Source organism: Equus quagga, chromosome 12 (assembly GCF_021613505.1).
Source record: "Equus quagga isolate Etosha38 chromosome 12, UCLA_HA_Equagga_1.0, whole genome shotgun sequence".
In the NCBI taxonomy this organism is placed as follows: Eukaryota; Metazoa; Chordata; class Mammalia; order Perissodactyla; family Equidae; genus Equus; species Equus quagga.
The window spans coordinates 27287624-27314566 of record NC_060278.1 but is presented as its reverse complement, the minus strand read 5'-3'; the positions used below and the strand labels follow the sequence as shown (position 1 = coordinate 27314566).

At 39.5% G+C, this 26943-nt stretch overlaps 1 protein-coding gene across 1 annotated transcript; it reads right to left on the bottom strand.

The window, feature by feature from the left end:
• Positions 1-12789: 12789 nt before the first annotated feature.
• LOC124248706 (aldo-keto reductase family 1 member C15-like) lies at positions 12790-26570 on the bottom strand. Its single transcript, XM_046679080.1, has 9 exons — positions 26434-26570; positions 22792-22959; positions 21853-21969; positions 20858-20935; positions 19934-20056; positions 18218-18327; positions 16816-16981; positions 14866-14948; positions 12790-13006 (listed from the first exon to the last, which is right to left on the bottom strand). The coding sequence occupies exons 1-9, from the start codon at positions 26518-26520 to the stop codon at positions 12964-12966; spliced, it is 975 nt and encodes a 324-aa protein (XP_046535036.1). The 5' UTR covers positions 26521-26570; the 3' UTR covers positions 12790-12963.
• Positions 26571-26943: the final 373 nt, after the last annotated feature.

Genomic DNA, 26943 nt, shown 5'->3' with positions numbered 1-26943 from the left:
TTTTGGCAAAGTCATTATTGGAGTTAATTATTAACAGTTTTTGGGTATCATTTGCAGTATGCAAACAGAATCTTAGAGTGTTTATATCTTTCAACCAATTATATAACTTTAAGAAAACTCTCCTGATGTAACCGCCAAAAAAACTGATGAATATTTTATAAAATTTATTGTCTTGCTCAACAGTATTCATGAAAGAAAAAACTGGAAACAACTTAAATTACAATAAACTTATGAAGAGGTGGGGAAATTAGGGTGGATTGATACAATGCAATATTATGAAGCCATTTAAAACTGAACACACAGAGTGATGTCAACAAAATCATGGACTAGGAAGCTCTGAGTTCTCCCATGGAAACATAAGGAAACAAGTAGAAACTGGCTGAAATAACCTTGTAGCAGCTCTGGAAAACAATCAAAGATCTACAGCAAGAAAGTGAACATCAGTTAGGAAAATGCCAGATTCAAAGTGGTAGGAAATTTCATCATGTTTTTACTCACCCTTGCCCCTCCCCCTGCCTGGCACAGTGCAGGCTTGGTCTGTAAGAGGCATCAGCCCAGTTCCCAGTTACCTCCCTCAAACCAGAGTGATCAGAATCTGGTTTGCAATGTTCTAAGCTATTTGGTGGCTGCCTGAAAGTGCTGTCTGTTTCACCTAACTCTAAGCTTGAACTGAAAAGCAGCTGGAATGGCTCATTACAGCTGCAGGGGGACTACAGATGCACAGATGCTAAGGGCAAGAGATTAAGAGTGGAGACATAGAATATACCATATAAAGCCCTGAGAAGAAGCTGGGATGCAAATTTGTGGGAGCCATCTATTCAGCTATCCATTCAGGGGAATTGAAAAAGACACACACAGGCCAGGCATGATCCAGGCTCAGAAAAGAACTGAATAGACCTTCAGCTGTCACGTTGGGCTGATCCCAAGACTAGGAGCACGCCAAGCTGTTAAGTGAAGCATTGTCAGGATACAGAACAAATATGCAAAGAGTGGGAAAGGTGGTTGTTTTTTCTAACACCTAATTAAGCACACACAAAAAAATATAAAAACAAAACAAAACCATTAGCCAGTAAAAAAGAAAATTGACAGAAACTGTTCCTGAACAAGCACAGGCATTGGACTTAGTAGACAAAGATTTTTAAAACAACTGTCTTATATATGCTGAAATTGACAAAGCGAAACTTGGACAAAGAAGTACAGGAAACCAGATAAATCAAATATGAATAATATGATAATATCAAGAAGATATAGAAATTGTGGAGCCTAAGGAACAGAAGGAAAAAAAAGATGAAGAAATGTGAAAAGAAAAATGGAACAGAGAGATTATTTGAAGAAATAATGAACGCAAACTCTCCAAGCTGAATGTAAGACATGAATAACCAACAAATCCAAAAAGAACAAGTTAAAGAATTACAGGTAGGATAAACTCAAAGATATCCACACCCACATACATTATGTTCAAATTGTTGAAAAACAAATTCAAGGAACTATGTTGAAAGCAGGAAAGGAAACATGACTCACTGGGCACAAGGGATCCTGGATAAGATTATCAACAAGTTTCTCATCAGAGACTTTACAGGACATAAGGCAGTGTAATGACGTATTTAAAGTCCTAAAAGAAAAAGGAACCTCTCAACCAAGAATTCTATATTAGGCAAAAATTTCCTTCAAAAATGAGGGAGTAATGAAGACAATATTATACAAGAAAAAAACTGAAAGAGTTCATCACCATTAGAACTGTCCTGCAAGAAATGTAAAGGGCATCATTTTGGCTCTGATGAAAGGACTCTAGACAGTAGCTTAAAGCCACTCAAAGAACTCTGGGAAAAGTAAATATATGGGCAAATATAAAATCATATACTTTTGTAATTTTGATTTGTAATTCTACTTTTTCATTTCTACAAAATTTAAAAGATAAATGCATAAAATTAGTTATACATTTATCTTAATATGTGCACAATGTATAAAGATGAAATTGGTGACATTAATAACATTAGTTGGGAGAGGGGAATGGAGCTCTATAGAAGTAGAGTTCTTGTGTGGTATCACAGTTACATTGGTATCAATTCAATATAGGTTGTTATAACTTTACAATGTTATCTGTAATCCCCATGGTAAACACACAGAAAATAACGATGGAATACACAAAATTGAAAATTAGAAGGGAATCAACACGTCATTACCAAAAATCACATACACACGTGATGGAGGATATAAGGAACTTAGTCATCTAGAAAAAAATTAAGTCCTTCCCTATCAGTAATTACTTTACATGTAAATAAACTCCTCCAACCAAAAGGTATAGATTGGTAGAATGGATTAACAAAAAACAGGATAAAGTACATGTACCCTTTAAGAGACTAACTTTAGACCTAAGGACACAAATAGTTTTAAAGGGAAAGATGGAAAAAGATGTTTCATCTATCTAGTGACCAAAAGAGAGCAGGCATGGCTATACGAGCAACAGATAAAAAAGAATTTTCAGAAAAAGTTGTGACAAGAGACAAAAAATATTATGTTGATAAAAAGATCAGTCCACCAAGAATATAGAACAATTATAAACATATATGTACCAAAAATCAGAGCTGCAACATTGACAGAATTGAAGGGAGAAATGGATACCACTCCAAGACTAGTTGGAAACTTAAATACCCCACTTTCAGTAATGGATAAAACAACCAGACAGAAGATCGTTAAGAAAATAGAAAAGAGAGTACTATGAACAATTGTATTCCAACAAATTGGGAAATCCTGATGAAATGGAAAATTCCTAAGAACTCATAACCTACAAACACTGAATCAAAAAGGCAGAGAAAACCTGAGTAGGCCTATAACTACTAAGGAGATGAAATCAGTAATTTAAAAGCTCCCAACAAAGAAAAGCCCAGGACCAGATTGCTTCAGTAGTGGATGCCACCAAGCCTTTAAAGCAGAATTAACAACCATCATTTTTAACTCTTGCAAAGCACTGGAGAGTTGAGAACACTTTCTAACTCATTCTAGGAAGTCAGCATTACTCTGATATAAAGGCAGACAAAAATATTACAAAAAAATAAACTAAATAAAATGTTATATTTGATCAGAAAGATTGGAGAACTAAAAATTCTCAAAAAGTACTAGAAAACTGAATTCAGCAGCATAAGAAAAATTTTATACCATGACAAGGTGGATTTTGTTCCTGGAAAGCAATGACTGTTCAACATACAAAATTTAGTAAATGCAACACACTACATTAACAGGATGAAGACAAAACCACACGATCATCTCAATTGAGGTGGAAAAAGCACTTCACAGAGCTCAACACCCTTTCATGATAGAAAACACTCAACAAACTAGAAAGAGAATGAATTTTCCTCAACACAAGGAAGACAATATATGAAAAACCCACAACTAACATCATACTCCATGGTGAAAGACTGAAAGTATTTCCCCTTAAGATCAATAAAATGAAAAATTTGCCTGCTTTTGCCAAAGTCAGCATAGTATTGGAAGTTCCAGTTCCAGTAAAAAGACAATGAGTAAAAAGAAATCAAATGCATCCAAAATGGTAAGGAAAAAGCCAAATTATCTCTGTTCCAAGATGACATGATCTTACATGTAGAAAACCCTAAAAGTCAAACAACAAATTGTTGGAACTAATAAAGAATTTCAGCAAAGTTGCAGGATAGAAAATCGACACGGAGAAATCCATTACATTTTTATAATGTAACAGTGAACAATCTGAGAAGGAAATTTAAAAAAACTATTCCATTTATAATGGCATGAAAAAAGATAAAAGACTTAGGAACAAGTTAGCTAAGGAGTCAAAATACTTTTACAATCAAAATTAGAATATTAGGATGGCAATACAAATGAAAGTGATTTACACATTCAGTGGATTCTTTATATTTATCCCAATAGCCAAGTGTAGCTCCTCTCTTCTCACAGTAGATCTCTTGCAGAAACATGTAATGACACTACTGAGAGCCACCAGGCTGGAAATTCCAAGGATCATTCACCATCATTGAGGAGGTTGTCCAGAATTGGGTGGACTCAGTAACTACTATAAATTGGGGATATTCAGGATTTGCCCCATTATCTCAATTATAGAGACAACAAATTGGTGAAACTGAGATCAAGAAGACACTAGCTGATATTCCACAGCCTGACCTTCCCTAGTGCCCTCTCTGATTATGGATATTATCTGAATTTCGCCTGCTGAATTTTCTTCCCTAATCAGCCCTCTGATTATTCAACTCCCCTGCCATATGTCCCACTGAAGTCACTCATTTCAACATCAGGCGTCCTGTCAGAACGTTGTTAAATTTTAATAACAGACACACTCAAGGGGATTATAGTGCTACTACTAGCAGTTTGGGGTTACCTGTTTCTCCTTTTTAAGGAATTCAACATCCCCTGACACAAAGGGCTAATGTATAACCATAACCCTGTTCTAACCTCTGCTCCTGTCACACTGCATTCTGAGTATGAGTTTCTGAATAAACATAGGAAGGAAGCATTGGTTGGCATGAGGTCCTAATGTGATGAACACTGTACTTATTACAATATTGAAATGTGTATAATGAATGTGTCTGGATTAATATTAAATTTATTTCTATTTTTCTCGACTCTTCACAAACCTGAGTCATGGTCAGTATTCCACGCTTTGGGAAGGGACAGTGGTTGTGCTTTTGATTAATTTCCGAAAAAAAAGAAAGATCAAAATTTTTACTCTCTTTATTTTCTGTGGAATTATAGTCCGGGCAGAGTTGATTTGATCTTAGTCAGCAATATCAATGAATAGTTTCGCAACATTAAATATAGACAAGAGGATATGTTAGGACTGCCCTCTAAATAATGAACATCAGTTAACTATTTGCAAGTGTTAGATAAGGTAGTGTTAGAAATAATTTCTAATAAAATATAATAAGTAGAATTTCTGATTGCAGCTTTAATGAAAATGAAGAAATAAGTTCAATTCCCTGAACTACAATTCTGAAAGAGAACAGATGTGGCTTGAGGGGGAGTAGTGGGAAGATGCTCTGCCATTCCCATTGTCAGTGCCAAGGTTGGAGACACACAGTTTACACCAACTAAGCAAGGCACCCCCACCCGTTCCTACACCACAGTTTCAGGGAACCCTGTTCTGAATTGGTAAGATTAGGACCTATTAGCAACCACTGCTTCCTTCCTCTATTTATTCAGGAGCTAATATTCAGAATGCAATGTGACTGGAGCAAAGATTAGATCAGGGAATGGTCAGAAAATAGCCCATTGCATCAAGGACGTTAAATTCCTTAGAAAGAGAGAAGCACTTACTGTTCTTTTAATGGTGACATCATCTTGACCTTACTATCTTATCCACTTCTCAGAACACTCCCCTCACGGACTTTATAATGTTTATATGCTTATGAAGTTTATAATTCCTTCCCAGGATATGTAGACACCATCCTTGCTCATGCAGACAACTCCAGCTTCTCAGTGTTTTGACATCTTCAACTCCTGAGAGTTGCTACTTGTACATACACAATACGAGGTAATTACCCGCATGTTTATTTCTCAGAATTGCTTCATATCTGAAATCACAAGCTTAACACATTCTGCTCTGATCAATTCTCTTAGTCTGTGGTTTCTACTACATCTCAGTCCATCAAGTTATTGATTCATCAAAAATTGTAATCACTGACTCATTTCTTCTTCTTTTTGTCCTTTCAGTTCTCATAGAAATTTACATATTCAAATAAGGTTAAGCAATAAATTAAATGGAGTGAAATCAGAATCCACTCATTCTCCTTTAAACAGATTGGTTTATGTTTCTGTTTACATTTGTTTACATTTCTGTAAAACAAATGTAGATTTGTCCCACATTTCTCCTTTAAACAGATTTGCTGCTGGGGGAGGCCTCCAGGGTCTTTCACCTCGTAGTCTGTCTTTGTGCCAATCGCACAGTGTGACAGCTGAGATATGGCTAACCCAAATGGGAGGAGAAAATGCATCAACCCTTGCCAAATGTGGACTGCTCAAAGCCGGTTTCCCTTCTAATAAAAAATTATGCTTTTTCCATTTTTCAGGCCATGTCACGAGACCATTAGCAGCTACTCATGAATAAGAAAAAACTCTGACCTCAGGTATGTCTCTCTTCAGTGCATCTTGAAAGGGCCAAATGGACAGGATTCAACCCTGCCAACTGAGCAGTTCCCTCTGACCCACCCTGGTCAGGGATGTGCTAGAAGCAGGTGGAATGTTGCCACTCACCCATGAGTTCCATTCTGTATAATGGTGTCACTGCCATTGTCCCAAGAGGCTCTCAGTTTTGCCAAGGAGACAGGTAGAGGGAGGACTTCCACCTCCCCCATGGTCACAGGTGAGGGGCTGAACATAGGGGAAGTCATCCTCCCAGAATTTGGCCCTGTCCTTAAGGAGTTATTGCCATTTAATCAAGTGTCACAGACTAACTGCTCTGAGCAACTCAAAGGAGGTTTCCAAAGCACTTCTTCAATTGTGTTAAGAGATGCAATCACCAACCACCCTGAACGAGTCCAAACCCACCTCAAGAGCGACACCTGCACAGACTGGCCAAGAAGTGCTGAAGGGTTACCTTTGCTTCATTTTAATGTGAAGATCTCTGCCCCAGGAGGAGCTAAGGCCTTATTACTGTGGATGAAAATAATCCATAACCAATCTATAAATGAAAATTTGGGAGAGTTTATTCTGAGCTAAAATCTGAGGACCATGGCCCAGGGCCTTTCTTCCCAAAGGAAGAAAGGGCGCCAAAGAAGTGATGTATACAGAGTGGTTATATACCCCCAAAGAGGATGCTTTATATATGATTGAAATGTCCCTCCCACAGTAGTCACAAGATCGCCCTGTCGGCACAGCGTTTGATGGACACAGCAGGTAGTGGGTCTGCTATCTGGGGGGGAGCAGCAGGAAGCAAGTCTATTGTCTCGAGCTGGGTGGTCACAGGTGAGCTCAGCAATCAATTCCTAGCCTAAGGAAAGCTGCTTAATCCTTAAGGAGATACCAACGTTGGGATGGGGAGGGAAGTTGCACCTTTATCTCAAGGGCCTTTGTTCTTGCCATAGGGAATGTCTAAAGCAGACATACAATGCATGCTCAACAGCCACGGTCAGGCCCTTATGGAAAAACAAAGTCAGGCCGAATTAGGTTTACACCAAATGGCTTCCTCATATACTCCAATATATCCTATTGCTTGCCATTTCTATTTGTCATTACCACAACATGCAATGCATGTTGAAGTCTGTTTTCAAGCTGCACCTGTGAGAGTGGATACCCACCTCTATGTGTGATGATGAAACTTCCCTTTAATATTCATTCCCCTTCCAATGTAAAAGGTACCTGTTTTCCTTTGCTTGGTGTCCATGACTTTGGACATGATTTATTATTTTATTGTGATTTTGTTCTTTTATCTATAATACCAATATTTAAGATTTCTAACTGAGAATATTATTTTTAAAGACACAGATTAAAATTTGTTTATAAATTCCATGGGTTTATAGATTTTATTGAACAATTGCTCGCTATAGGAGTGGGTAACTTTTCCCTTCTTCTCTTCTAGGTTCTTTGGCTGATCTAACAATTAAATTGACATGAAAGATTAACAGCAGAAAACCAAATTTAATTTCATACATACAGGAGCATGTAATGATATGAGACTCAAAGAAGTCACCAAAGCAGGCACCTTTTATACCTTTTAGACACGAAACAATAAATTTGAGAAGAATTGACAAGACAAAAGGGTTTGGGCTTGGGGTAGAAAATTAGTGAGGAAATAACAAGGTTTGTTCATAGAGGCTTCTTGGCCCCAAATTACCTATCTCTGAAGATAAGGATGCCTTCTACTCTCCTAGTATATGGAGGGCAATTTCACATGGAAGATGTATTTCCTGCTTTCAGATGGACAAAGGAGAGTCAGTGTCCTTCTTGCACTGCCTACTTTTTAAGTAACTTTAATTAAAATAATCAATAAGCCAACATGGCATAATTCTGGATGGCATATTCTGCTCCCCTTCATCACAATGAAGTTCCCAGCATGTGCCAACCTCCATACATTTAGAGTCCTAGAATGCCTCCTTCTCAAATTCCTTGGCCTCCTCTGTTCAAACCTCTCCCTGTTCTTGCACTTTATATCTCCTCTTAGCCCCACTGCCTAGAAATGCTTCCATCTCTGTCTTGCTGAGTTTAGAATTTCTTCTGAGACCTTTGAGTTTGCAAAACCAGCTCAGCAACTGGAACACCCTCTTTGCTCCCCGGGTCACACCAAGGATTGTATGATTATGAAATACCTGTTGGTATTTTGTGGCTTTTGATGCAGACTGCTTCCTTGGCTCAGCCTCCCTCCCTGCAATTCCCCCCTTTGGCTTAAGCTTCACAAATGTGTTACCCTCATATCAAGAAGTCTAGAGAAAGGGTCAACTCTGAGTTGGCCAGTGGAGTTCAATATGTTCTCCGATATTGTCTTGGCTCTTCCACCTTGTGTGTATTGACATCATCCTTGGGCTGGGTGAAGACAAAACAGTAATTTCAGACATCACATCTCAACAGGAAATATCCAGTCAAAAGAGAGGGGCCACCTGTGTTAAGAAGTGAGGGAAACTCTCTTAGAAGCTCTCTGGCACAGTTCTTCTCGTGTGTCATTGCCTAGGATTGGGTCACAGTCCTCTTCCCAAGTCATTAACATATCAAGGGCAATGGTGTTAACATGAGTGACCTAAACAAACCCTGCAGAGTACAATTAGTTCAGAAAGGCAAATACCTTGACCACTGAAATCATAATCAGAACTTGATGGACATTATATTAGACATTTCATACCTTGGCCACACTTAGAACTGCTTGGTGAGCTTTTAAAACATAGGGATAACTAGGCTTTACTACACTAGAAAGAATGTGAATCTCCAGTAGGTAGGGGTCTCTGCTTCAGATAAAGGGTCCACATAAATAAAACCAGAGCAATTGTCTTTGTTTTAGAGACATTTGTCCTGTATGATCGGTACAAGGACAGATTAAAAGGTGAAAACCTAGGAGGCCTCATCCTGCACCCATCTGTTTAAACGAGAAATGTAGAGAATGAGTGGAGTCTGATTTAACTTTAATTTTACTTATTACTTAACTTAATTTGAATGTACAAACTTCTATGGTAAGTGAAAGGATGAAAAAGAGAAAAATAGTTTCACTGATGACAATTCTTGATCAATCAATAACTTGGTGGATTGAAGTGTAGTAGAAACCACAGAATAAGATAATTGATCAGGGTAGAGTGTGTTAAAGTTAAGATCAGAGATGAAGCAGTTCTAAGAAGTAAATGTGGAAGTCATTACCCCATGTAATGTAGGTACAAGTAGAAACTCTCAGGAACTGAGGACGTCAAAACACTGAGAAGCTTGAGCTGTCTCCGTGAACAAGGATGATGTCAACACATCCTTGGAATGAGTTATAAACTGAAACCATGAAAATAGTGAAACAAGCAGAGAGTAAGATGGTAGGGTCAAACTGATATCAGCCTTGGAAGGACACGTTTTTATTAATGTGGCCTTCCACTTGATATTTGATGAACATTTAGAGCTTCAATACTTAACACCTGGTGATATAATTATGCATACTAGAAAGATTAGGAAACTGAGGCTTAGTTGCCCCAAATTAACCACAGAGCTAGTGTAGCAGACTGAATAATGGCCCCAAAGATGTCCTTGCCCTAATCCCTGAAACCTGTGTATATGTCCCCTTGCATGGCAAAAAGGGCTTTGTAGAGGTGATTAAGGACCAAGAGATGGCAGGATTTTCCTAGATTATCTAAGCAGGCCTAGTAGAATCACAAACTCCTTATAAGGAGGACTTAGGTGGGTTTCAGTCAGAGAGGAGATGTGACAACAGAAGCATACGTAAGGGATGCAAAGATGCTGTGCAACTGACTTTGGAGATCGAGGAAAAGTCCACAAGACAAGGAATGAAAGTGTTCTCTAGAAGCTGGAAAAGGCAAGGAAATGGATTTTCCCCTAGAGGTTCAAGGAATGCAAGCCTGCTGACCCTTTGATTTTAGCCCATTGAACCTGAGTTTGAACGTCTGATCTCCAGAAGTATAATAAATTGGTGTGGTTTCAAGACACAAAGTTCGTGGTAAACTATTATAGCAGCAACAGGAAACTAATACAGACATGATTCCAGGAATTCTTCCCACTCCTGCATCCTTGATTTTCCTCTCTTTACTAGAATGTTCTAAGAGCATAGTGGTGTGCCATTATTTCACCTATCACAGACAATCCTCCCTTGACTGCATTTTCTTCCTCAGCAACTGCCCAATTCTATGGTCCTCTTTATAGAAAATTCTTCCAAAACTGTCTATGTCCTCTCTCTAATGCACTCTTCTCAAACATTCTTGAACCCACTCCATTCAGGCTTTTGTCTCCAGCTTTCTGTCAAAACTGGTCTTGACCTTGTGAAGACCAATTGCCAAATGCACAGGTCCATTTCAGTCCTCACCTTATTTGTCCTATTAGCAGCATGTGACTCTTCTCCTTGAAACGGTTCCTTTATTGTCTTTCAGAGACAGAACAATCTCTCACTTTCCCTCAGACCTCACTACCCCTCCTTCTCAGCCTCCTTTGCTGGTTCCTCCACTTTTTAATGACTTCTTAATGATGGGATCCCTCATGGCTCTTCTCTTCTCTGTCCATGCTCACTCATGTAATCTAATCTCTGATCATCTGCTTTGGTGGCTTTACAATGACAACCATATTCTGACAAATCCCAAATATGTATCTTTGTTTTAAACCTCTCCTCTCCCCCTAGAGTTGTATGCCCCATTGCCTACACAGTATCTTCACCTGGATATTTAACAGGCATCTGAAATATTCATGTCTAAAATTAAACTCATCTTCTTCCCACAAAAATTGGCTCCTCCACATCATCTCCATCTCAGTAAATGGCAACTCCTTCCTTCCAGGTCCTTATCTCAAAATGTCTGGAGTCAACTTTGACTCCTTTTACCATATACCCAATATATTAGAAGGCTCCTTGACTCAACTTTTAAAATACATCCATATTCTAACAACTTCTGACCACCTTGACTGCTCATACCATGATCCATCCAACATCATGTCTCATCTGAATTTTTCTGGAGAGCCCTAGCAGAGGGCTGTTTTCCTTTCTGTCTTTCCAATGTAACATCCAGAGTGATCCATTTAAACTGTGTCAGTATATGTAGCTACTCTGCAGACATTCTCCATTTCTCTCAGAAAAAAAAATTCAAGTTTTTTGAAAGCCTACATAACATAGCTTTTCCCCCAATTGCAGATCTGCACCTAATATTCTACTGCTCTCTCTCTCCCTTACTAAACATCATCAGCATTAGAAAACTTGCTGTCAGTTAAGTATTGCAGGAACACACTTTATTCTTGGTATGGCATTTTCTGTTCCACGTCCAGGAATGCTGTCCCACACAGCCACATAGCTCATCCTCTTGTCTAATTCCACTTTTTGCTCAAGTGTCATGTTCTCATTGAAGTCTTTCCTGAGCATCCTGTCAAAATAGCACATAATGCTACAACTGCACACTACTGCCTCTTTTCCACCTGCTTAATTTTTCTCCATATCTCCATCAAGCATCATTAAGAATCTAAGAACTTAACCTGAATTGCAAGCTAACAAATTAACTTGCCACGGTGTCATGGATACTGGTAGAAGTCATGAAACTTGTGGGTCAGAGAAGAAGTACCATTAATTTGTTACTCACAACAATTGAAGTAGCGAAAGTGACAGCATTTTTTCCAGCCTTACTAAAATGCAGTTGGCATATAACATTGTGTAGGTTTAAGATTTACAATGTGATGATTTGATATGCAGATATATTGTGAAAATGTTTCCCATGTTACGGATTGCTGTGCTGGGTCCTTGGGTCCCCGTTTCTACAGAGTGAAGTGAAGGGGCCCACATGACACCCGAACTTGAAGGTTGACTTGCAGGAGGAAAACCTCCGTCTAGGGAACTCAGATGCATTCTAGCAGGCACTGAGCATCCCTACCCTTTCTCTGGAGGGAGATATCTTCTTTCTGTTACTGGACAGCAGGCATGCCTTCCATTTCTATGGATGGAGCCACCATCTCCACATTCGAAAGCTGTTTGCTGGACAAACGTCTTGAAAAAACACTGCAGAATGCAGGCTAAACAGTGCCTCTGCTTATCAGAGAGAAAGAAATGAGAGACCCTGCGAATTATCTCCAAACAGACACGTACCTATTTCTAACGGCTAAGTACTCCTTATTGCCTTCAGGTCTTCTTCCCCCACCAGGCTGTAAACTCGAGACACTTCTCATCTTAATTTAATTCTTGTCTACTTTAACTTTTGATAAAAGAACAACTGGTACATAAAAGATGTTCAATAAAGTTTTGGCTGAATGAGAAAATGAATCGGTGGCAAAATAAACAAGAACGAGTCAAAATGCCAAAACATACACAGACCATTGAGGAATTAAATAAATCAATAAGATGTACTGCTTTACAACAAGAAAAATATAATACTGGAATTTTTAATAATATTTGATGGCTTGGGAAAATAATTATATCTTAAGGAAAGAAAAACATGCAATCTGTGTATTGAAGGTTATTTCTATTTGTAAATAAACACACACCCCAATGGTGCTATAGGAAAATCATGAAAGAAAATGCACCAAAAGTTCAAGAATCTTTAAATGGGCTAATTATGTTACTTTTACTCTCTCTCTCTTTCCTTTTTCTTTTTCAAGTTTTCTGCAATTGCTATGTATTATTTTAATAATCAAGAAAAGCAAACATACTCACTTTGAAGTTTTTATTATTTCGTGAAAAGACAAAAGAAATGAAAATGCAAAAAGAGAAAGGCCAGGGCCCTGAAACTAAGATGCTGGTTTGAATCACCTCCATGGAGTACAGAAATCCTCTCCACACCCTGAGACAGTAAATTGTTGGAGCTCATGATGGATAGCTCACAGTCAATATTCTTCAGAAAATGGATAATTAGGGTGATCAGCAGCACTGAAAGAGAAGCAGAGATATTAATGCATTAACTCTGTCTTCACACCCTCAAAGACAGGGTTTCTCTCAGGATGCAGTCAGCATGAGCTGAAAACTAAATTTACAAACACATCCCTCTTTCTACCCAGACACACCTACATGCAGGCTCCCTGTCCATGTGCACATTCCACCTGCGTGCCCGACTTCCACATCCCCACATAGAGAAATGCCAAAATGACAGGTAGTTGTATTTAGATTACAATTCATATTTGCTTATAAGCAAGAAGTACAGCTAAATTGCTGTGGTCATTTCAGCCTCAGATGTAACTTTTGTCCCTAGCCAATGAGAATGATGACAGGAAGGATTTTGCTATTCTTTTTCACACATTCATTCAACAAATATACCATGAGCAGCCATAACAATCCAGGGTTCCTCCATTAAGGAACGTTTAATCTACTGAGAAGACAACAGGTACACCTGCATAACCACACCTACAAAATGTGATTACTGTTTTCTGAGTTGATAATTTATGAGAACACTTATTATTCAATCATTAGTATTACTGTTGTTTCACATTGTTTCCATGTTCTTATTTTCCTTCTTAAATTTGTCCTTTTCAACTCAGTATCATTGAAGCCTGCATTCTGAGCGATTCTATGGGCCAGCAGTTGTGCTGTTGACACAGGGCCAGAAGGATGAGTGGCACTAGGCTTTCACAGCCTAATGAAGGAGATCACAGACTTATACTTAAGAACCTTTGGGAATAGAAAAGGTACTTTCTCAGAATCGTGATATAGTTTTACAAACAAGAGGGAGAATTTTGAGATCCTTCTGTGGAACTAAATCTTTATTCTATAACTAAAGTTGTATTCCTCTTATCTCTATATTCCCTTCCAAAGTTTTCAGTTCAATTAGTCTTCTTTCTCTTCCTCCTGAGATGCTCCTGCAGGAACTGAACAACTGGAATGCTATGTTTCTGAACAAGTCAAAGTCAAAGGAGGTGGAGGCTCCCAGGGGATAGTCTCCTGACAGACAAAGGCCACCCTCGAGTAAGACTTGACTTAAGAAACTGAGCAATCCAGAGGATCTCATCTTGTTGTAGGCCACTGGGGACATATCAGTCACTAATATTAGTGTCAGTTAAGCTCGTGATCCATTTGTAATTCAGTTTGGTGAGATGACATGGCTGAGGTAATGGGAGTTGTGACAGGGAAACAGGCCAATGAGAAGATAAATTTGGAAGAAATGGATGGTGCCTGGGAACATGAATGCCCAGTAAGGATAAATGTCCCCGGACACTTAGGAGAGAAATTGGAAGTAGGGCCACAGTATGACGTTCAGAGCACCTATGCACATGTGCCTTCCTGCGCTCCCTCCTCTGTAAAAAATATTTATGTTACGTGTCACTCTTGTTGTAGGATAAAGATGAATAGAATCCAGGCTGGATTCATTATTATGTAGGCATTATTAATATAATCATATTTTTCTCCTGATTTTAACAAGAATTAAAGATGAAATATTTTATAGACCCCTAAAAGTATAGTGGGCCATGGGCACTCTACCTTCCATTTTGAATGAGTAAGTCGGCCCTGTGTGGAAGCTCACAAGACACAGAGCCTAGGGGCATAAAAGTAATGAATTCCCTACGATGCAAACTTTGGCCATTTTACTTAGGGTCTGTCCTGGGCCCCGCTCACATTTCTGTTGGGTCAGAGACTGAGCCCTGGAGTCGCCTCTGGTCTCAAGTCTACAGGAAGCTCCTGTTTTGCTCCCACATGTGAAATCAGGCCTGTCTTCTTGATTTAGGGATGCTTAGCTCCTCTGCTAAACTGCATGCTACAGAAAACAATCCGTGAGAAACAATCTACAGGTCACTTACAAGAGTAACTTAGCATATCGGAAATTTCTGTTGAGGCCATCAATTGCTTTCATGTCTTCTGGAGTCAATTCAAAGTCAAAAATCTGAAATAAAGGAAAGAATCAAATTAAACTCTCCTCTAAAGCAGCTGGTTTCTACCTGGGAACTTGAGGACTTTCCAGTTGGACAAAGGCTGGGAGAGGGTCCAGGGAAGCCTTTCCTGTCATCAGCTTCCAGGTGTACTGGCCTCAGAATACTTCTGCCTGGGTTCTCCACCTCTCCTTCCCCATTGCTCTCCTTCTCTCTCCACTTCACAAAAGAAAGGCTCAAAACTCATCTATCCCAAATCTTTCCAAGTGAATTGCGTGTGACAGAAAAGAAAAACATCCCCTTTTTACAAACAAAGGGACAATTAGACAATCTAGAGAGAATACCTGCTGACTTGACCCAACTTTAGTCAGATTTTTCCTTCCCCACAACCTTCTAAGATGTTAAAGCCTTGAACTTAAGCAAACTATGGAAGGAATAGCAACCTCCTATAAAGGCCTCTCCAAACATTGGTCATCCTCCTGAAAAAGCATTCCTTGATGAACTGTGAGACAAAACCACCTGCTCGTCCCAAATCCCAAACTCCATTTTCTTTCTAGAGGTGTTTCCTCTTCTGTATGAAAGGAAACACTTTCTGACTGATCTTTGAGGCACTACGCATCTTGTATTCAGAGTCTTCTCCCTTTGGAATAAAGTTCTCTTATTTAAGTCCAGATTTGTTTTTATTTGACAATGCATAGCCCCTCACAGACAGTCCTTTAATGGCAAAGTAGACAGATCTTTGGTAAGAAATATGACACAGGGAAGCTCATTATTTCATCCTGGGGACAACTTCATGGCAAACTCACCATATTATCTGTCTGTCTAACTCTTCTGCCTATTGATGTGACATCCAGCTATCCACCTATCCACTTTAGTCATTCAGCCTAAATAATATACTCCAGAAGTGATTTGGTTATCATAGGGATATGTATTAACAGGTTGAATTGAATTGAAAAATAAAATGGGAATTTTTTCATTGATTCAACAATGAGATTTAGATTTGTGTATTTGATATTTTCATAAATTGAATGAATTAAATCCACAGCTTCAAGGTTTTAGAGCAAATACATTATAAATAATATGATCCGAATGTCCTCTTTTGCAAAGATTAAACTTGTCATAAAAGTTTTAGCTGTATCCTTAAAATCAGATAGTGCTTAAGTAGTTTTTCACAATTCTCATGAAGTCCATAACAAAATAAGTCGAAGACCATTGATTGACCTAAGGGACCAGGAGATGTACAAGGCAGAATTTGGGGAAAACCTTTACTTGTTCATTTGTTAATTTAGTCCATCTGTAAACTAATATATCTGGCTTCCTTCATGCCGGGAGCTCCTCTGGGGAAAATGTGCTAAGAGAGGACCCAGAGGGAGTAACTACATTTAGAGTCTCATAGTCTAGAAAGCAGAGTGACGTGTAAACGAACAGTTTTGGTTGAATAAGGAAAAACTAACAGAGACATGCCAAGTGGCAAAGTGGTCAACAACTGTGCTGGGGTGTCCCAATGGATTAACAGAGCAGCTAATGCTATTTGGTTTGATATTGACATGCAAATAGGGGTTCATTGGGTAGAGAAGGAGAAGAAGAACCAGGCTTTTAAAAGTCCCTCTGCATAGAAGGACTCCTACAACTGAAGGAAAAACAGAGATGAAATGTGCTCTGTGTCAAACAAAAAGGAAGCAGCAGAGCCAGGCATCGAGGACATAAAAGTTAGGGCTCTGAGGCCTGTGCTCTCCCTTCTCATCCTTTGAAGCTGCCCCCACAGCACTCAGGGGAGAGACGCATGGCAATGAGTGAACACGGCTGGGTACCGAAAGGCAAGAGAGATGGCCCCCAATCTAGCATCCAGGCCTCATTCTGGAGAGACTGCCCAGCCTGTACCTGGAAGTTCTCTTTGATTCTCTTCTCATTGAAGCTCTTGGCCAGGACCACCACCCCTCGCTGCACCTGGTAGCGCAGGGCAACCTGGCCTGGACTTCGATTGTGTTTCTTGGCAATGGCCTTCACGATTGGATCCTCCAAGAGATATGGACTGTCCTTTTCCACCCTGAAAACAAAGATCAAAAGAACACATATTTGAAGGCTGTAGGACTGCAAATCTAGAGTAACCTTTTCCCCATTTCCTGAGGTAATTGACAGAAGTAGGTAAGTCTCGGTATGATTTTAAAAGAATTTCATGAATATTAGCAGAGATTCATTCACAACTGAACCAAACTGGAAACAACTAATGTTTCCATCAGTGGGTGAATGGAGAATCAACTTGTGGTATTTACGTCCCTGCAGTGGAATATTACTCAGCAGTCAAAAAGATTGAACCAGATATTTGCGACCATGTGGATAAACCTCACAAATGTTATGCTAACCCAAAGAAGCCAGACACAAAAGAGTATATACTCTATGACTTCTTTTCTATGTGAAGTACTACAACATGCCAAACTAATCTAAATTTTAAAAGGAAATCATAATGATGGTTGCCTTAAGATGAGGAAGGATTGTCTGGAGAGGAATACAAAAGAATTTTGGTGGAAGATAGACAGCTTCTGTTTCATGATCAGGGTCGTGGTATACAGTACATCCATTTGTCAAAATTAGACAGCTAAGACTTATGCATGACAATTTGTGGAATTTTGTCAGTAAATCACTTTAAAAAGTAGTGTTTAGAGTGGGGTTTGGAGTAAGTGGATGTATAGTGAAAACAGAACGAAAGAATGTTGGTGATGGTTGAAGTCCAGGGACCGTACATGGGAATTGACTACACGATTCTTCTTTTCCCTAGGTAGCATTGGTTGATAACATTATATAAATTTCAGGTGTGCATCATTATATCTCATTCTGTGTAGACTACAGTGTGTTCACCACCTAAAGACTGATTACCATCCATCACCATATAAATGTACCCTGTCGCTTTTGCCCTCTTCCCTGCCCCCTTCCCCTCTTGTAACCACCAATCCAATCTCCGTATCTGTGTATTTGTTTGTTGTTGTTATCTTCTATTTACGGGTGAGATCATATGGTATTTGCCTTTCTCCTTCTCTGCCTTATTTTGCTTAGCATCATACCCTCAAGGCCCATCCACGCTGTTGCAAATGGCAAGATTTCTTCATTTGCATGGCTGAGTACTATTCCATTGTGTGTATATAGCACTTTATCCATTCATCACAGTATTCTGTTCATTTCTTTGTTTGAACCAGTGCAAAAATAAAATGTTAAAACTAAACTTGAAAAAAAGGGTTTCTTCATTAACAGAGTTGTTGACATAGGTTAACCTTAATTTTCTCATTACCAGTTTGGGTCTCTCTGGGACCCAAGAGCACTGTAAGCAACTAGGACAATGTCCTTGGACTTGCAGAACTCCAGCAGTTTGCTCTGATTGAGGTAAGGATGACATTCCACCTGTAAGGTGCCAAAAACCAAAGGTATCAGAATACATGACGCAATAACATGCAAATTTGAAAAGTCCTTGGAAGGAATATCTAACACTAGGCTAATATATGTGCTATGGGGTTCAGATTGGTACTTTTTCCCATGCACCTTCTGAAACAACTTCAAATGATGTTGGTTTTCAGGAATAATCAAATAATTCTCTTTTATATTTTTATTAGTGTTTAAAATGACTAAAGACTCATGCAACCAGGTTGTGGCCTCTAATTGCCATTTCCCACTGGAAGAAACCAAGATTACTTAGAAAAATGGCTGATTCCAGGTCTGGGCAAAAAGCTACAAATTGAGCCTAGGACTTCTTACACTCTAGAAAGTGAAGAAGACAGGAAAGACGATGAGGCATGTCAAAGGAACCAGGAGCTTGACTGAAGAGGCAATAAAATGGTGACAGTGGGATCATCAGTAAGAAAAGGAACTACATTGGATGGGAAAGCATCATATTAGTTAGAATTGATGAACTCACAATGACATATATATGTGGTCAAGTCTTTAGATGTAATCTCCAATTTATAGGGATACAAAAGACACTATCATATCAAACTGTAGCACAGGGATAGATAAGTAACATCAAGTGTCTGGGAAAAGTTAAAGGAAAAAAGCCTTAATTTCTTTCACAAGTAAATTGGAGAGAAAGAGCAAAAGAAGAAAGAGGAGGAGAAGGAACAGAAGGAAAAAAGGGAGGGAAATATTTGAATTATTTTCTACAAATAGATTCATAGAAATGAAATAACTAAGAAAAAGAGTAGAAATATTTGAACGGTCTCTTGCATAATTTTCAACCTGATTTACAAAAAGGCTCTACAACTTTACCATGTCACAATGTTTAAAAATTGGCAGCGTTGGGTGTTATTTTTAGAAATTATTTCTTTCAATTATGATTCCCATTTTCTCATTTTCCACTCTTTTCGTTTTTTTCTCTGGCTTTTTCTCTCACCTCTCTGTAACTATTCCAGCAAGAGTTCCAAAAACTCCATGGCATTAAATCCAAAGCTGTTTTCCTCTGTATTTGGATTGGCTGCTCCTCGGCAGGATCAGCCCTATGGCTCATGCAAACCTTTTCACCCTTCTTTGGGCTTCCTGACACCACTCTCTCCTCATTTTCTCTCTCCCTGTCTGGCAACTCGTCTCCAATCTCCTAACCAGTGCCTTTTTGTCGGATCCTTAAACGTTGACTTTCCTGACCTCTTCCTATTCATTTTATGAACTTTCCCAGGAGAGCAAATCCACTTCTCTGAGTTTAATTACCACCTATAAAGCAATGATTCCAAAATCTGTGCCTCTAGCCCTGATTGCCTTCCAGAGCTCCAGACCAATATTGCCATTTGCCAACACAGCATCTCCACTTGGATGTCTCATAGGAACCTCAAACCGAGCACTGAAGAATTGAACAATACTCTTCCCATGCCACTCAACCTGTTCCTTTTTTGCCATTTCCTATGGCATTAAAAGGATCTGTCATTACACCATTGACATCAAGCAAGAAACTTAGAGACTTTTACTTAAGGAAGAGTGCATGAAGAGCAGAATGCAGGGAAGCCCCAGTGGGCTCTGGGCTCACCTGGTTGCAGACAGGCTTGTACTTCAGCCCTGGCTTGTTCAGGATCATCTCCAGCTGTTTGTGATTGAAATTGGACACCCCGATGGACTTGGTTAAGCCTGCATCTTTACACTTCTCCAGGGCCTGCAGAGGAGGGAAAGGTGTGGGAAACTTTCCATGCAGATTGGCCCTTTCCTTTCATGGTCCACAATTTAAAAACAGGAACACTCATCTCAAATATTACAAATTGACTGCACTCATTTTATTGCTTGGATACAGTACTTCCTGGTGTTCTTTATTGCTATGCATATGTACTTTGTCTCCTTGCTTCTATCACATGCACATGCAACAGGATAAATAGACATGAAGATGCTTTTCAAATTCCCTTCCTGCCCCCTTCCATGTGCCTATTTCCCTGCTAGCCATCTAATAGTACTTTAGCAAATTGTGTCAGAGTCAAAGGCAAAAGAGAAACTCTCAGGTTTTCCTAGTAGAGGGTTTGGCTGCTTTCTCTTTCCTAGAATGGTGAAAAACGTGGTGGGGAGGTCTACATAAGGGCAGGCTTCACTCTCCTACAGTCCCAATTCTGCTAAGTCAAACACAGCTTTCTCTCCCTCCATGGGCCTATCTGTCTGTCCTGGGATGTAGCTATAATTCCGCTTGGGTTTGCTTTGAGGATCCCCTTACCAAACTTCCATGTTTAACCTGATCAGTGGTGCAAAGAAATACCTACTTAGAACCACAGAAGTTCACATGAAGAATAACCCTTAGAGGTCATCCCATACAGCTGCCTTCCTTTCAGGATGAGAACACAATGGTACACAGAAGTGCAGAGGCATGGCTGAGGGCAGACAATTGATGAGGCCAGAACCCATTTCTTTTGACTCCTACCCAGTGATTTCTACCTTGTTGCCCAGTGCCTCAGGTGTCGGTGGCAAAACTTACCTCCCATGTGTCACAAAGGTCCACTGTATCTAAAATAATTTGCCCACTGGCATCCTTTGGCAGAAGATCCTCCCCAGGCTGGAATACAGACCAGAGAGAGGATGAACAGGTTTTTTTTTTTTTTCTTCAAGAAGGATCTTCCTGGTGTCTAAGAAGCTGGGTCACAAAACCTTCAAGAGGATAACACGAGTGTTTGTGTGTATATGTTTGTGTGTTTGTTTTGTTGTAAAGGAAGACATGAGGGGAAGAATATTTCTCAGCACCCAAGAGATTATAACAAAGTGCCTCTCTCCCAATGACCTCCACACTCCTATCCACACCCATCCCTAACTTCAGTAAGAAAGAATTCTTCCATAGTTGGAATTGATTTTACTTCCCAGGGAGAGGCTAGTTTGGATGACAGGACTTACCTTTGTTGAGCAATCTGTTTAATCCAGTGTATTACTACCCAAATCAGAGATGATGAGGACAAAACAGGTATGCTCAGTGAACATCCACTGTGATGCAAGGTTGAATCAGCGAAGCCCAAAGGAGCCCAGCTATGTAACATGAATCATCCCAGAGTACCTCACTCTTGACTAGGGTACTAAGATCCATGTGGGAGAGACCTACCCGTAAAGAGATGGGGATTTACCATGTGACTCCACAGTCTATAATAACTCAACTTTCTTGAGGACCCTTATCACTAGGAGAATACAGACAGAAGCATATCACTTAGACATGTAAGACGAGTCCTCAACTCTTTGAGGTAGAGGCAATGAGATCAGAGAACATAAATCCTTCTGAAGGCTGTGGGATGAGGAGAAAAAACAATCTTGATGGGGAAGTGGCACAACTATCAAGGAGAGTCATAAATCACTTAGCAATTCTATCCACCACACTGAAACCTACCTCTCTCAGTAAAAAACTGGAAATCCCAGCCAGAATCAGAGACTGGAGGTGCAACAGTAGTGATGAAATACTCTTGCTCATGACAATAAAAGGCAAAAGCTGACCTTCATAGGGACTGGCCAATGAATGATGAAGAGATCTACGTAGTCCAGTCCAAGTTTCTTCAGTGATCTTTCCAGGGCTGGTCGAACCAGTTCTGGTCGAAGGAAAGTATTCCAAAGCTGCAGTGACCCAATGAAATACAAAATGGCTTATGATTTCCCACATTTGGGGACCCATATTAAACCTCATAGATAAAAGATTGAGAAGTGCACACAAACCACTGTGGTGGCTAAATATAAGAAGTTACTTGAGAAACTGTAACAAAACTGTGAATAATACTTAGATGGCCTAGGAAAAGCAACCTGAGTGTTTCAAGGATTAGAAAAGACATCTCTGGAAGGAGAGTCAAGAAATCTCAGGCAAAGTGAAATGGAACCTACTGTCTTGTATAATAAATGCCTGGAAACAATTCTGCTGAGAGACCCACATTCTAAGAACATATCACCGACGTCAACAACATAGGATCATTTTGTAGAGACCTCAGCTCTCTTAACATTGAAAGTAAGATTTTCCACCTGAGAAAATTGTACACATTTCAGTAAACTCAATGCTGACTTGATAGAAGTATTTCCTAGTCTGGCTCAGTTTTCAGAATAATATGTCAGCCTTACTTGGATATGTCCCCAGAGAATCAGCTGAAAGATAAAAGGAGTGGACTCACTCCATAGTGGCTCAGTCAACCCATACAACAGATCTAGAAGAAAAGGATCATTATTCTTGTTTCACATATGAATGCTGACTGATGATCAGAGAGAGTGAAGAACTGGGTTCCACCCTTAACACATTTCAGGGCAAAGTAAGCTTTTTCTATTTTCTATATTTGTATAACGGGTATCTGCAGTTATAGGAGATAAATAAATTATTCCAATCAAAACCAAATATTTCTTTCAAAATAACACATCTGATCTGACAGCAGCCTCTTGTCAGTCCACCCACGGCACCTTGGTGGTGTAGAATATGTCCTCTCTCTTCACAGTGCCATCCGCCATCTTCTCTCGGAGGGCCTTGCCGACCTCCTCCTCATTTTGATAGGCGTATGCTGCATCGATGTGACGGAAACCTACATCAACAGCCACTTTGGTGGCTTCTCCAGCCTTGCTCTTAGGAACCTATAAAATACAAATAAGGAGGGTTGGAAATCCATCTGACTCAGAGAGGAGTGAACTATTTCCTTCATAGCATTTTCACCAGCTGTTAGTCCATGTGTCCTCTTCCCCCGTTTGGTGGTGCAAGCCTGGGTAACAAACCTGTACTTGGGGAGCACAGATCAAACTCCAAAACGACCTCTAATCTGAAATGAATTCATGATATGGGCTTCCCGATAGGACATGGAAAATTAAGTGTCAGTCAATAAGGAATTCGTTGTAAGGAAGTAAATAACAGGAATACTTCTGGCCCTTGGAGAAAACTTCTACAGATATAGATGTAGAGAGACAGAGATATAGATGTAGAGAGACAGAGATATAAACATAGATACAGATTCTAAAGGTAAAGATATCATCATGTATTTTTGGCACAGAATTGGAAATGAGTCCATAATAATGGTACCTCCTCCCTCCAGTTACAACCCAAATTAACTCTTAAAGTCATTCATGATTGCTCTTTTTATCCTTCATTCCCCAGGTGTTCTCATTTAAGATTTATGCAACAAGCATTTATTACATGCCTCCTATGTGCCTGACATTGTGCTAGACTCTGAAGCCCTGCAGATTTAACCATGAAGAAAAGAGACCTGCTTAAATCTCCTAAAAGGAAATATAGTGGTAAGCTCCTTGACTTTGGTCTTGGCAATCATATTTTGGATTTGACACCAAAGGCAAAGGCAATAAATGCAAAAATAAACAGGTGGGATTACATCAAAATAAAAAACTTCTGTACAGCAAAGGAAACCATCAACAAAATTAAATGGAATGGGGGGAAATATTTGCAAACCACATATCTGATACGCGGTTAATACCCTAAATATACAAGGAACTCATACAACTCAATGGAAAAAAATAAATCAATAGCCCCATTTAAAAATGGGCAAAGGACCTGAACAGACATTTTTCCAAAGAAGACATACAAATGGCCAATGGGCACCTAAAAAGCTGCTCAACATCACTAATCATCAGGGAAACGCAAAGCCACACCACAATGAGATATCACCTCCCACCTGCTAGGATGCCTATTATCAGAAAGACAAGAGATAAATGCCAGCAAGGATGTGGAGAAAAGGGAACCCTTGTGCATGTTGGTGGGAATATAAATTGGTACAGCCTCTGAGGAAAATAGCGTGCAGGTGCCTCAATAAATTAAAAATAGAATGACCATATGATCCAGCAATTCCATTTCTGGGTTTCTAGAGGAAACAAAATCATTCTCTTGAGATATCTGTACTCTCACGTTCATTTCAGCATTTATTCATCATAGTCAAAGTATGAAAACCTCCTCTATGTCCATTGATGGATGAATGGATAAAATGGATAAAGAAAATGTGTATATATTTATCTCACATATATAAATATATATATTAAGTGGAATATTCTTCAGCTTTGAACAAGAAGGAAAGCTTGTCAGTTGCAACAACATGAATGAAGCTGGAGGGTATGATACTGAGTAAAATAAGCCAGACAGAGAAAGACAAATACTGCATGTGGAAATCTGGAAAGAAATTCCACTTCATAGAAACAGAGAGAGAAAAGTGGTTTCCAGGGGCTATGGGTTGAGGAATAAGTGAAGAGATTGGTAAAAGGGTCCAGACTTTCAGCTACTAAACACGTAAGTTTTGAGGATTAACGTATAACATGGTAACTATAGCTGATAACACTGCATTGTATAATTGAAGTTTGCTAAGAGAATAGAATTTAAATGTTCTTGTCAGAAAAACTTGATGACGGGAATCTTTACACAATGTGTACATGTACCAAATCATCATGTCATATACTTTAATCATCTTAGAATTTTATTTGTCAGTTTTACCTCAATAAAGCTGAAAAAGAAATGTTTTAAAACAGTGTACCAATAGAATAATAGTTAATTTTCAAGAAGGTTGTGAAGAGGATTAAATGAGAAATGTACTATATGGAGTCCATTATTGCGTCAGACACAGTCATCACTCTAGCCATATCTGCTTGCACTCAGCATATCTGACCAAGAATTCCAGCTGCGAGCACCTACAACTCTGCTTGGGGGATTTCTATTAAATCCAACGTCTTTGGGAGAGGCTTTGATAATTAGGTAAAGAGGACATCTTGTCCACTGGGTGTCACTTACCCTCTACACCTCACCACTCCAGTACTTACACAATGAGACCATGAATGGAATAGTCATGGTGGAAGGGATTAAGAGTATGCATGGGCCAACTGCATGGGCTACTTCTCAGTAAGACTGTTTGAGCTACCACTATTTTGAGATGGGTGACCTGTCAGCAGGAGCAGAGACTGACACTGAAGCTTGGTAAAGTACCATTCCTCCAGGAGAAAGCCAGACCCTGGGTGGCGAGTTGACAATATTAAACTCTCCATCTAACTAGGGCTGGAAGCAGCAACTCATCTTTACTGTGTCTGGTAACATTCTATGTATGACTTTGCCATCTCTTTGCACAGTCCCTCAGACAGCGTTACTATGAAAGGGCTACAGAGAGTTGGATTTATCAATATAGGATCCCATATAACATCGCCTATTTGTTCTGTTCTCTGTGGTCCTTAGCTGTCTTTCACAACAGTAATGAAAGTTGGATATGACATAGGTAAAACATTCTCTATGCTTAAACTCTAATGGTACATAAGATGGATAATTATGCCATTGCAAACTAGCTAGCCCTGCCTGACAGCTATTAGCTCTTGATATTTCATGTCATATTTCATGCAAAGATGGATTTCAATAGGCTGCTACCTCACCGTGACCAGATGTTGACACTTTAAGTGAATTACAGGTCACCATGTGGATGTACGAAGAGTACATTTGTTGAGAAGCACAATTCTGTCTCCATTCTTACTCTATGCTTTCTAAGTCTTCCTTTCTAATACTTAACACTTGGAATAAGAGTGGCTTCTGATATGACAAAAGGAAACCTTTGGCAAATTCTTTGGCAAATACTTCTGTCCCCTAGAAACCAACAGCAAAGCTGCTACAACGTAGTCCTGTTACTTGTCTTTTGCTCCTGTGCCCATTGCGCATCAGGGGTTTCTAACAAAGAGCAGAGTGGCTCTGGTTGAAGTAGTAGATCAGTGCAGGATGAGCTGCCTGAGCTTAGATTTTACATGTGTAAGAAACAAGAAGAAAAATTGTTTACCTAGGAGAGTTGTTGAGGAATTCAAGATAGTGCATGGAAAGTACTTAAAAGACATGGTAAGGATTCAACATATGTTCAGTAACCAAATTAATAATAATGATAATCCAGCCTCGAAATTCCCACCCTCTGACTCCACAGACTCAACTGCTTGTCATGCCACCTAGCACAAAGTTAGAGACGGAGAAATGGAGGCTCAAAAGAGTCACTCCAACTCACCCAAATTGTACTAGACATGGAGACATGGGGCAGCTGACCGCCCTTTCAGGCTGTTTGCATTCAACCCTCCAGTCCCCTGGGCTCCACTTACTTCATCTGAAGCATAAGTGCCAAATCCAAGCACAGGCATAAAGTACCCATCATTCAGTTTCACAGAGCGACTATGGTTGGGGGCCATCACCGTCCACAATATTGGCTCACTTGACTCTGTCTTTCCTTCCTTTCCCTGACTGGCAGCCAAGTGGAAGACAACGTTCCAACATTCTTTTATTTCTACTAATCACAATCGAATAGGCGGGGCTGGGATTGCAGAGGCCAATAAGTCCAAAAGGAAACCACAATCAAACCACCCACTGTTTTATAATTCTCTCAGGTCTCTGCATGCATGTCTTACAGGAATAACATGCAGAAATGTCACGCATGCTACAAGAGTTTGAATTTTCTCTTCAACATCACTCATCCTTGACTCCTAAGTTAAAAAAACTAACCATGTCAATATGTCCTTGATAACTACATCAGACTTACTTTACAGGATGCAAAATAGTCAGCAGACCGGTCATTTCTAAACACTAATGCCACTATAGGACTTTAGTTAACTATC

What these genes read in the sequence shown, in the direction of transcription:
- LOC124248706 (XM_046679080.1), bottom strand. Translation starts at nt 26,520, where the DNA reads ATGGCCCCCAACCATAGTCGCTCTGTGAAACTGAATGATGGGTACTTT. An exon ending in ACCTTTGTGACACATGGGAG is followed by an intron (nt 20,057 to 20,857) that starts GTAAGTTTTGCC and finishes CCTCCTCTGCAG; the next exon opens with GCCCTGGAGAAGTGTAAAGA. An exon ending in CGATATGCTAAGTTACTCTT is followed by an intron (nt 13,007 to 14,865) that starts GTAAGTGACCTG and finishes CTTCTCTTTCAG; the next exon opens with TGCTGCTGATCACCCTAATT.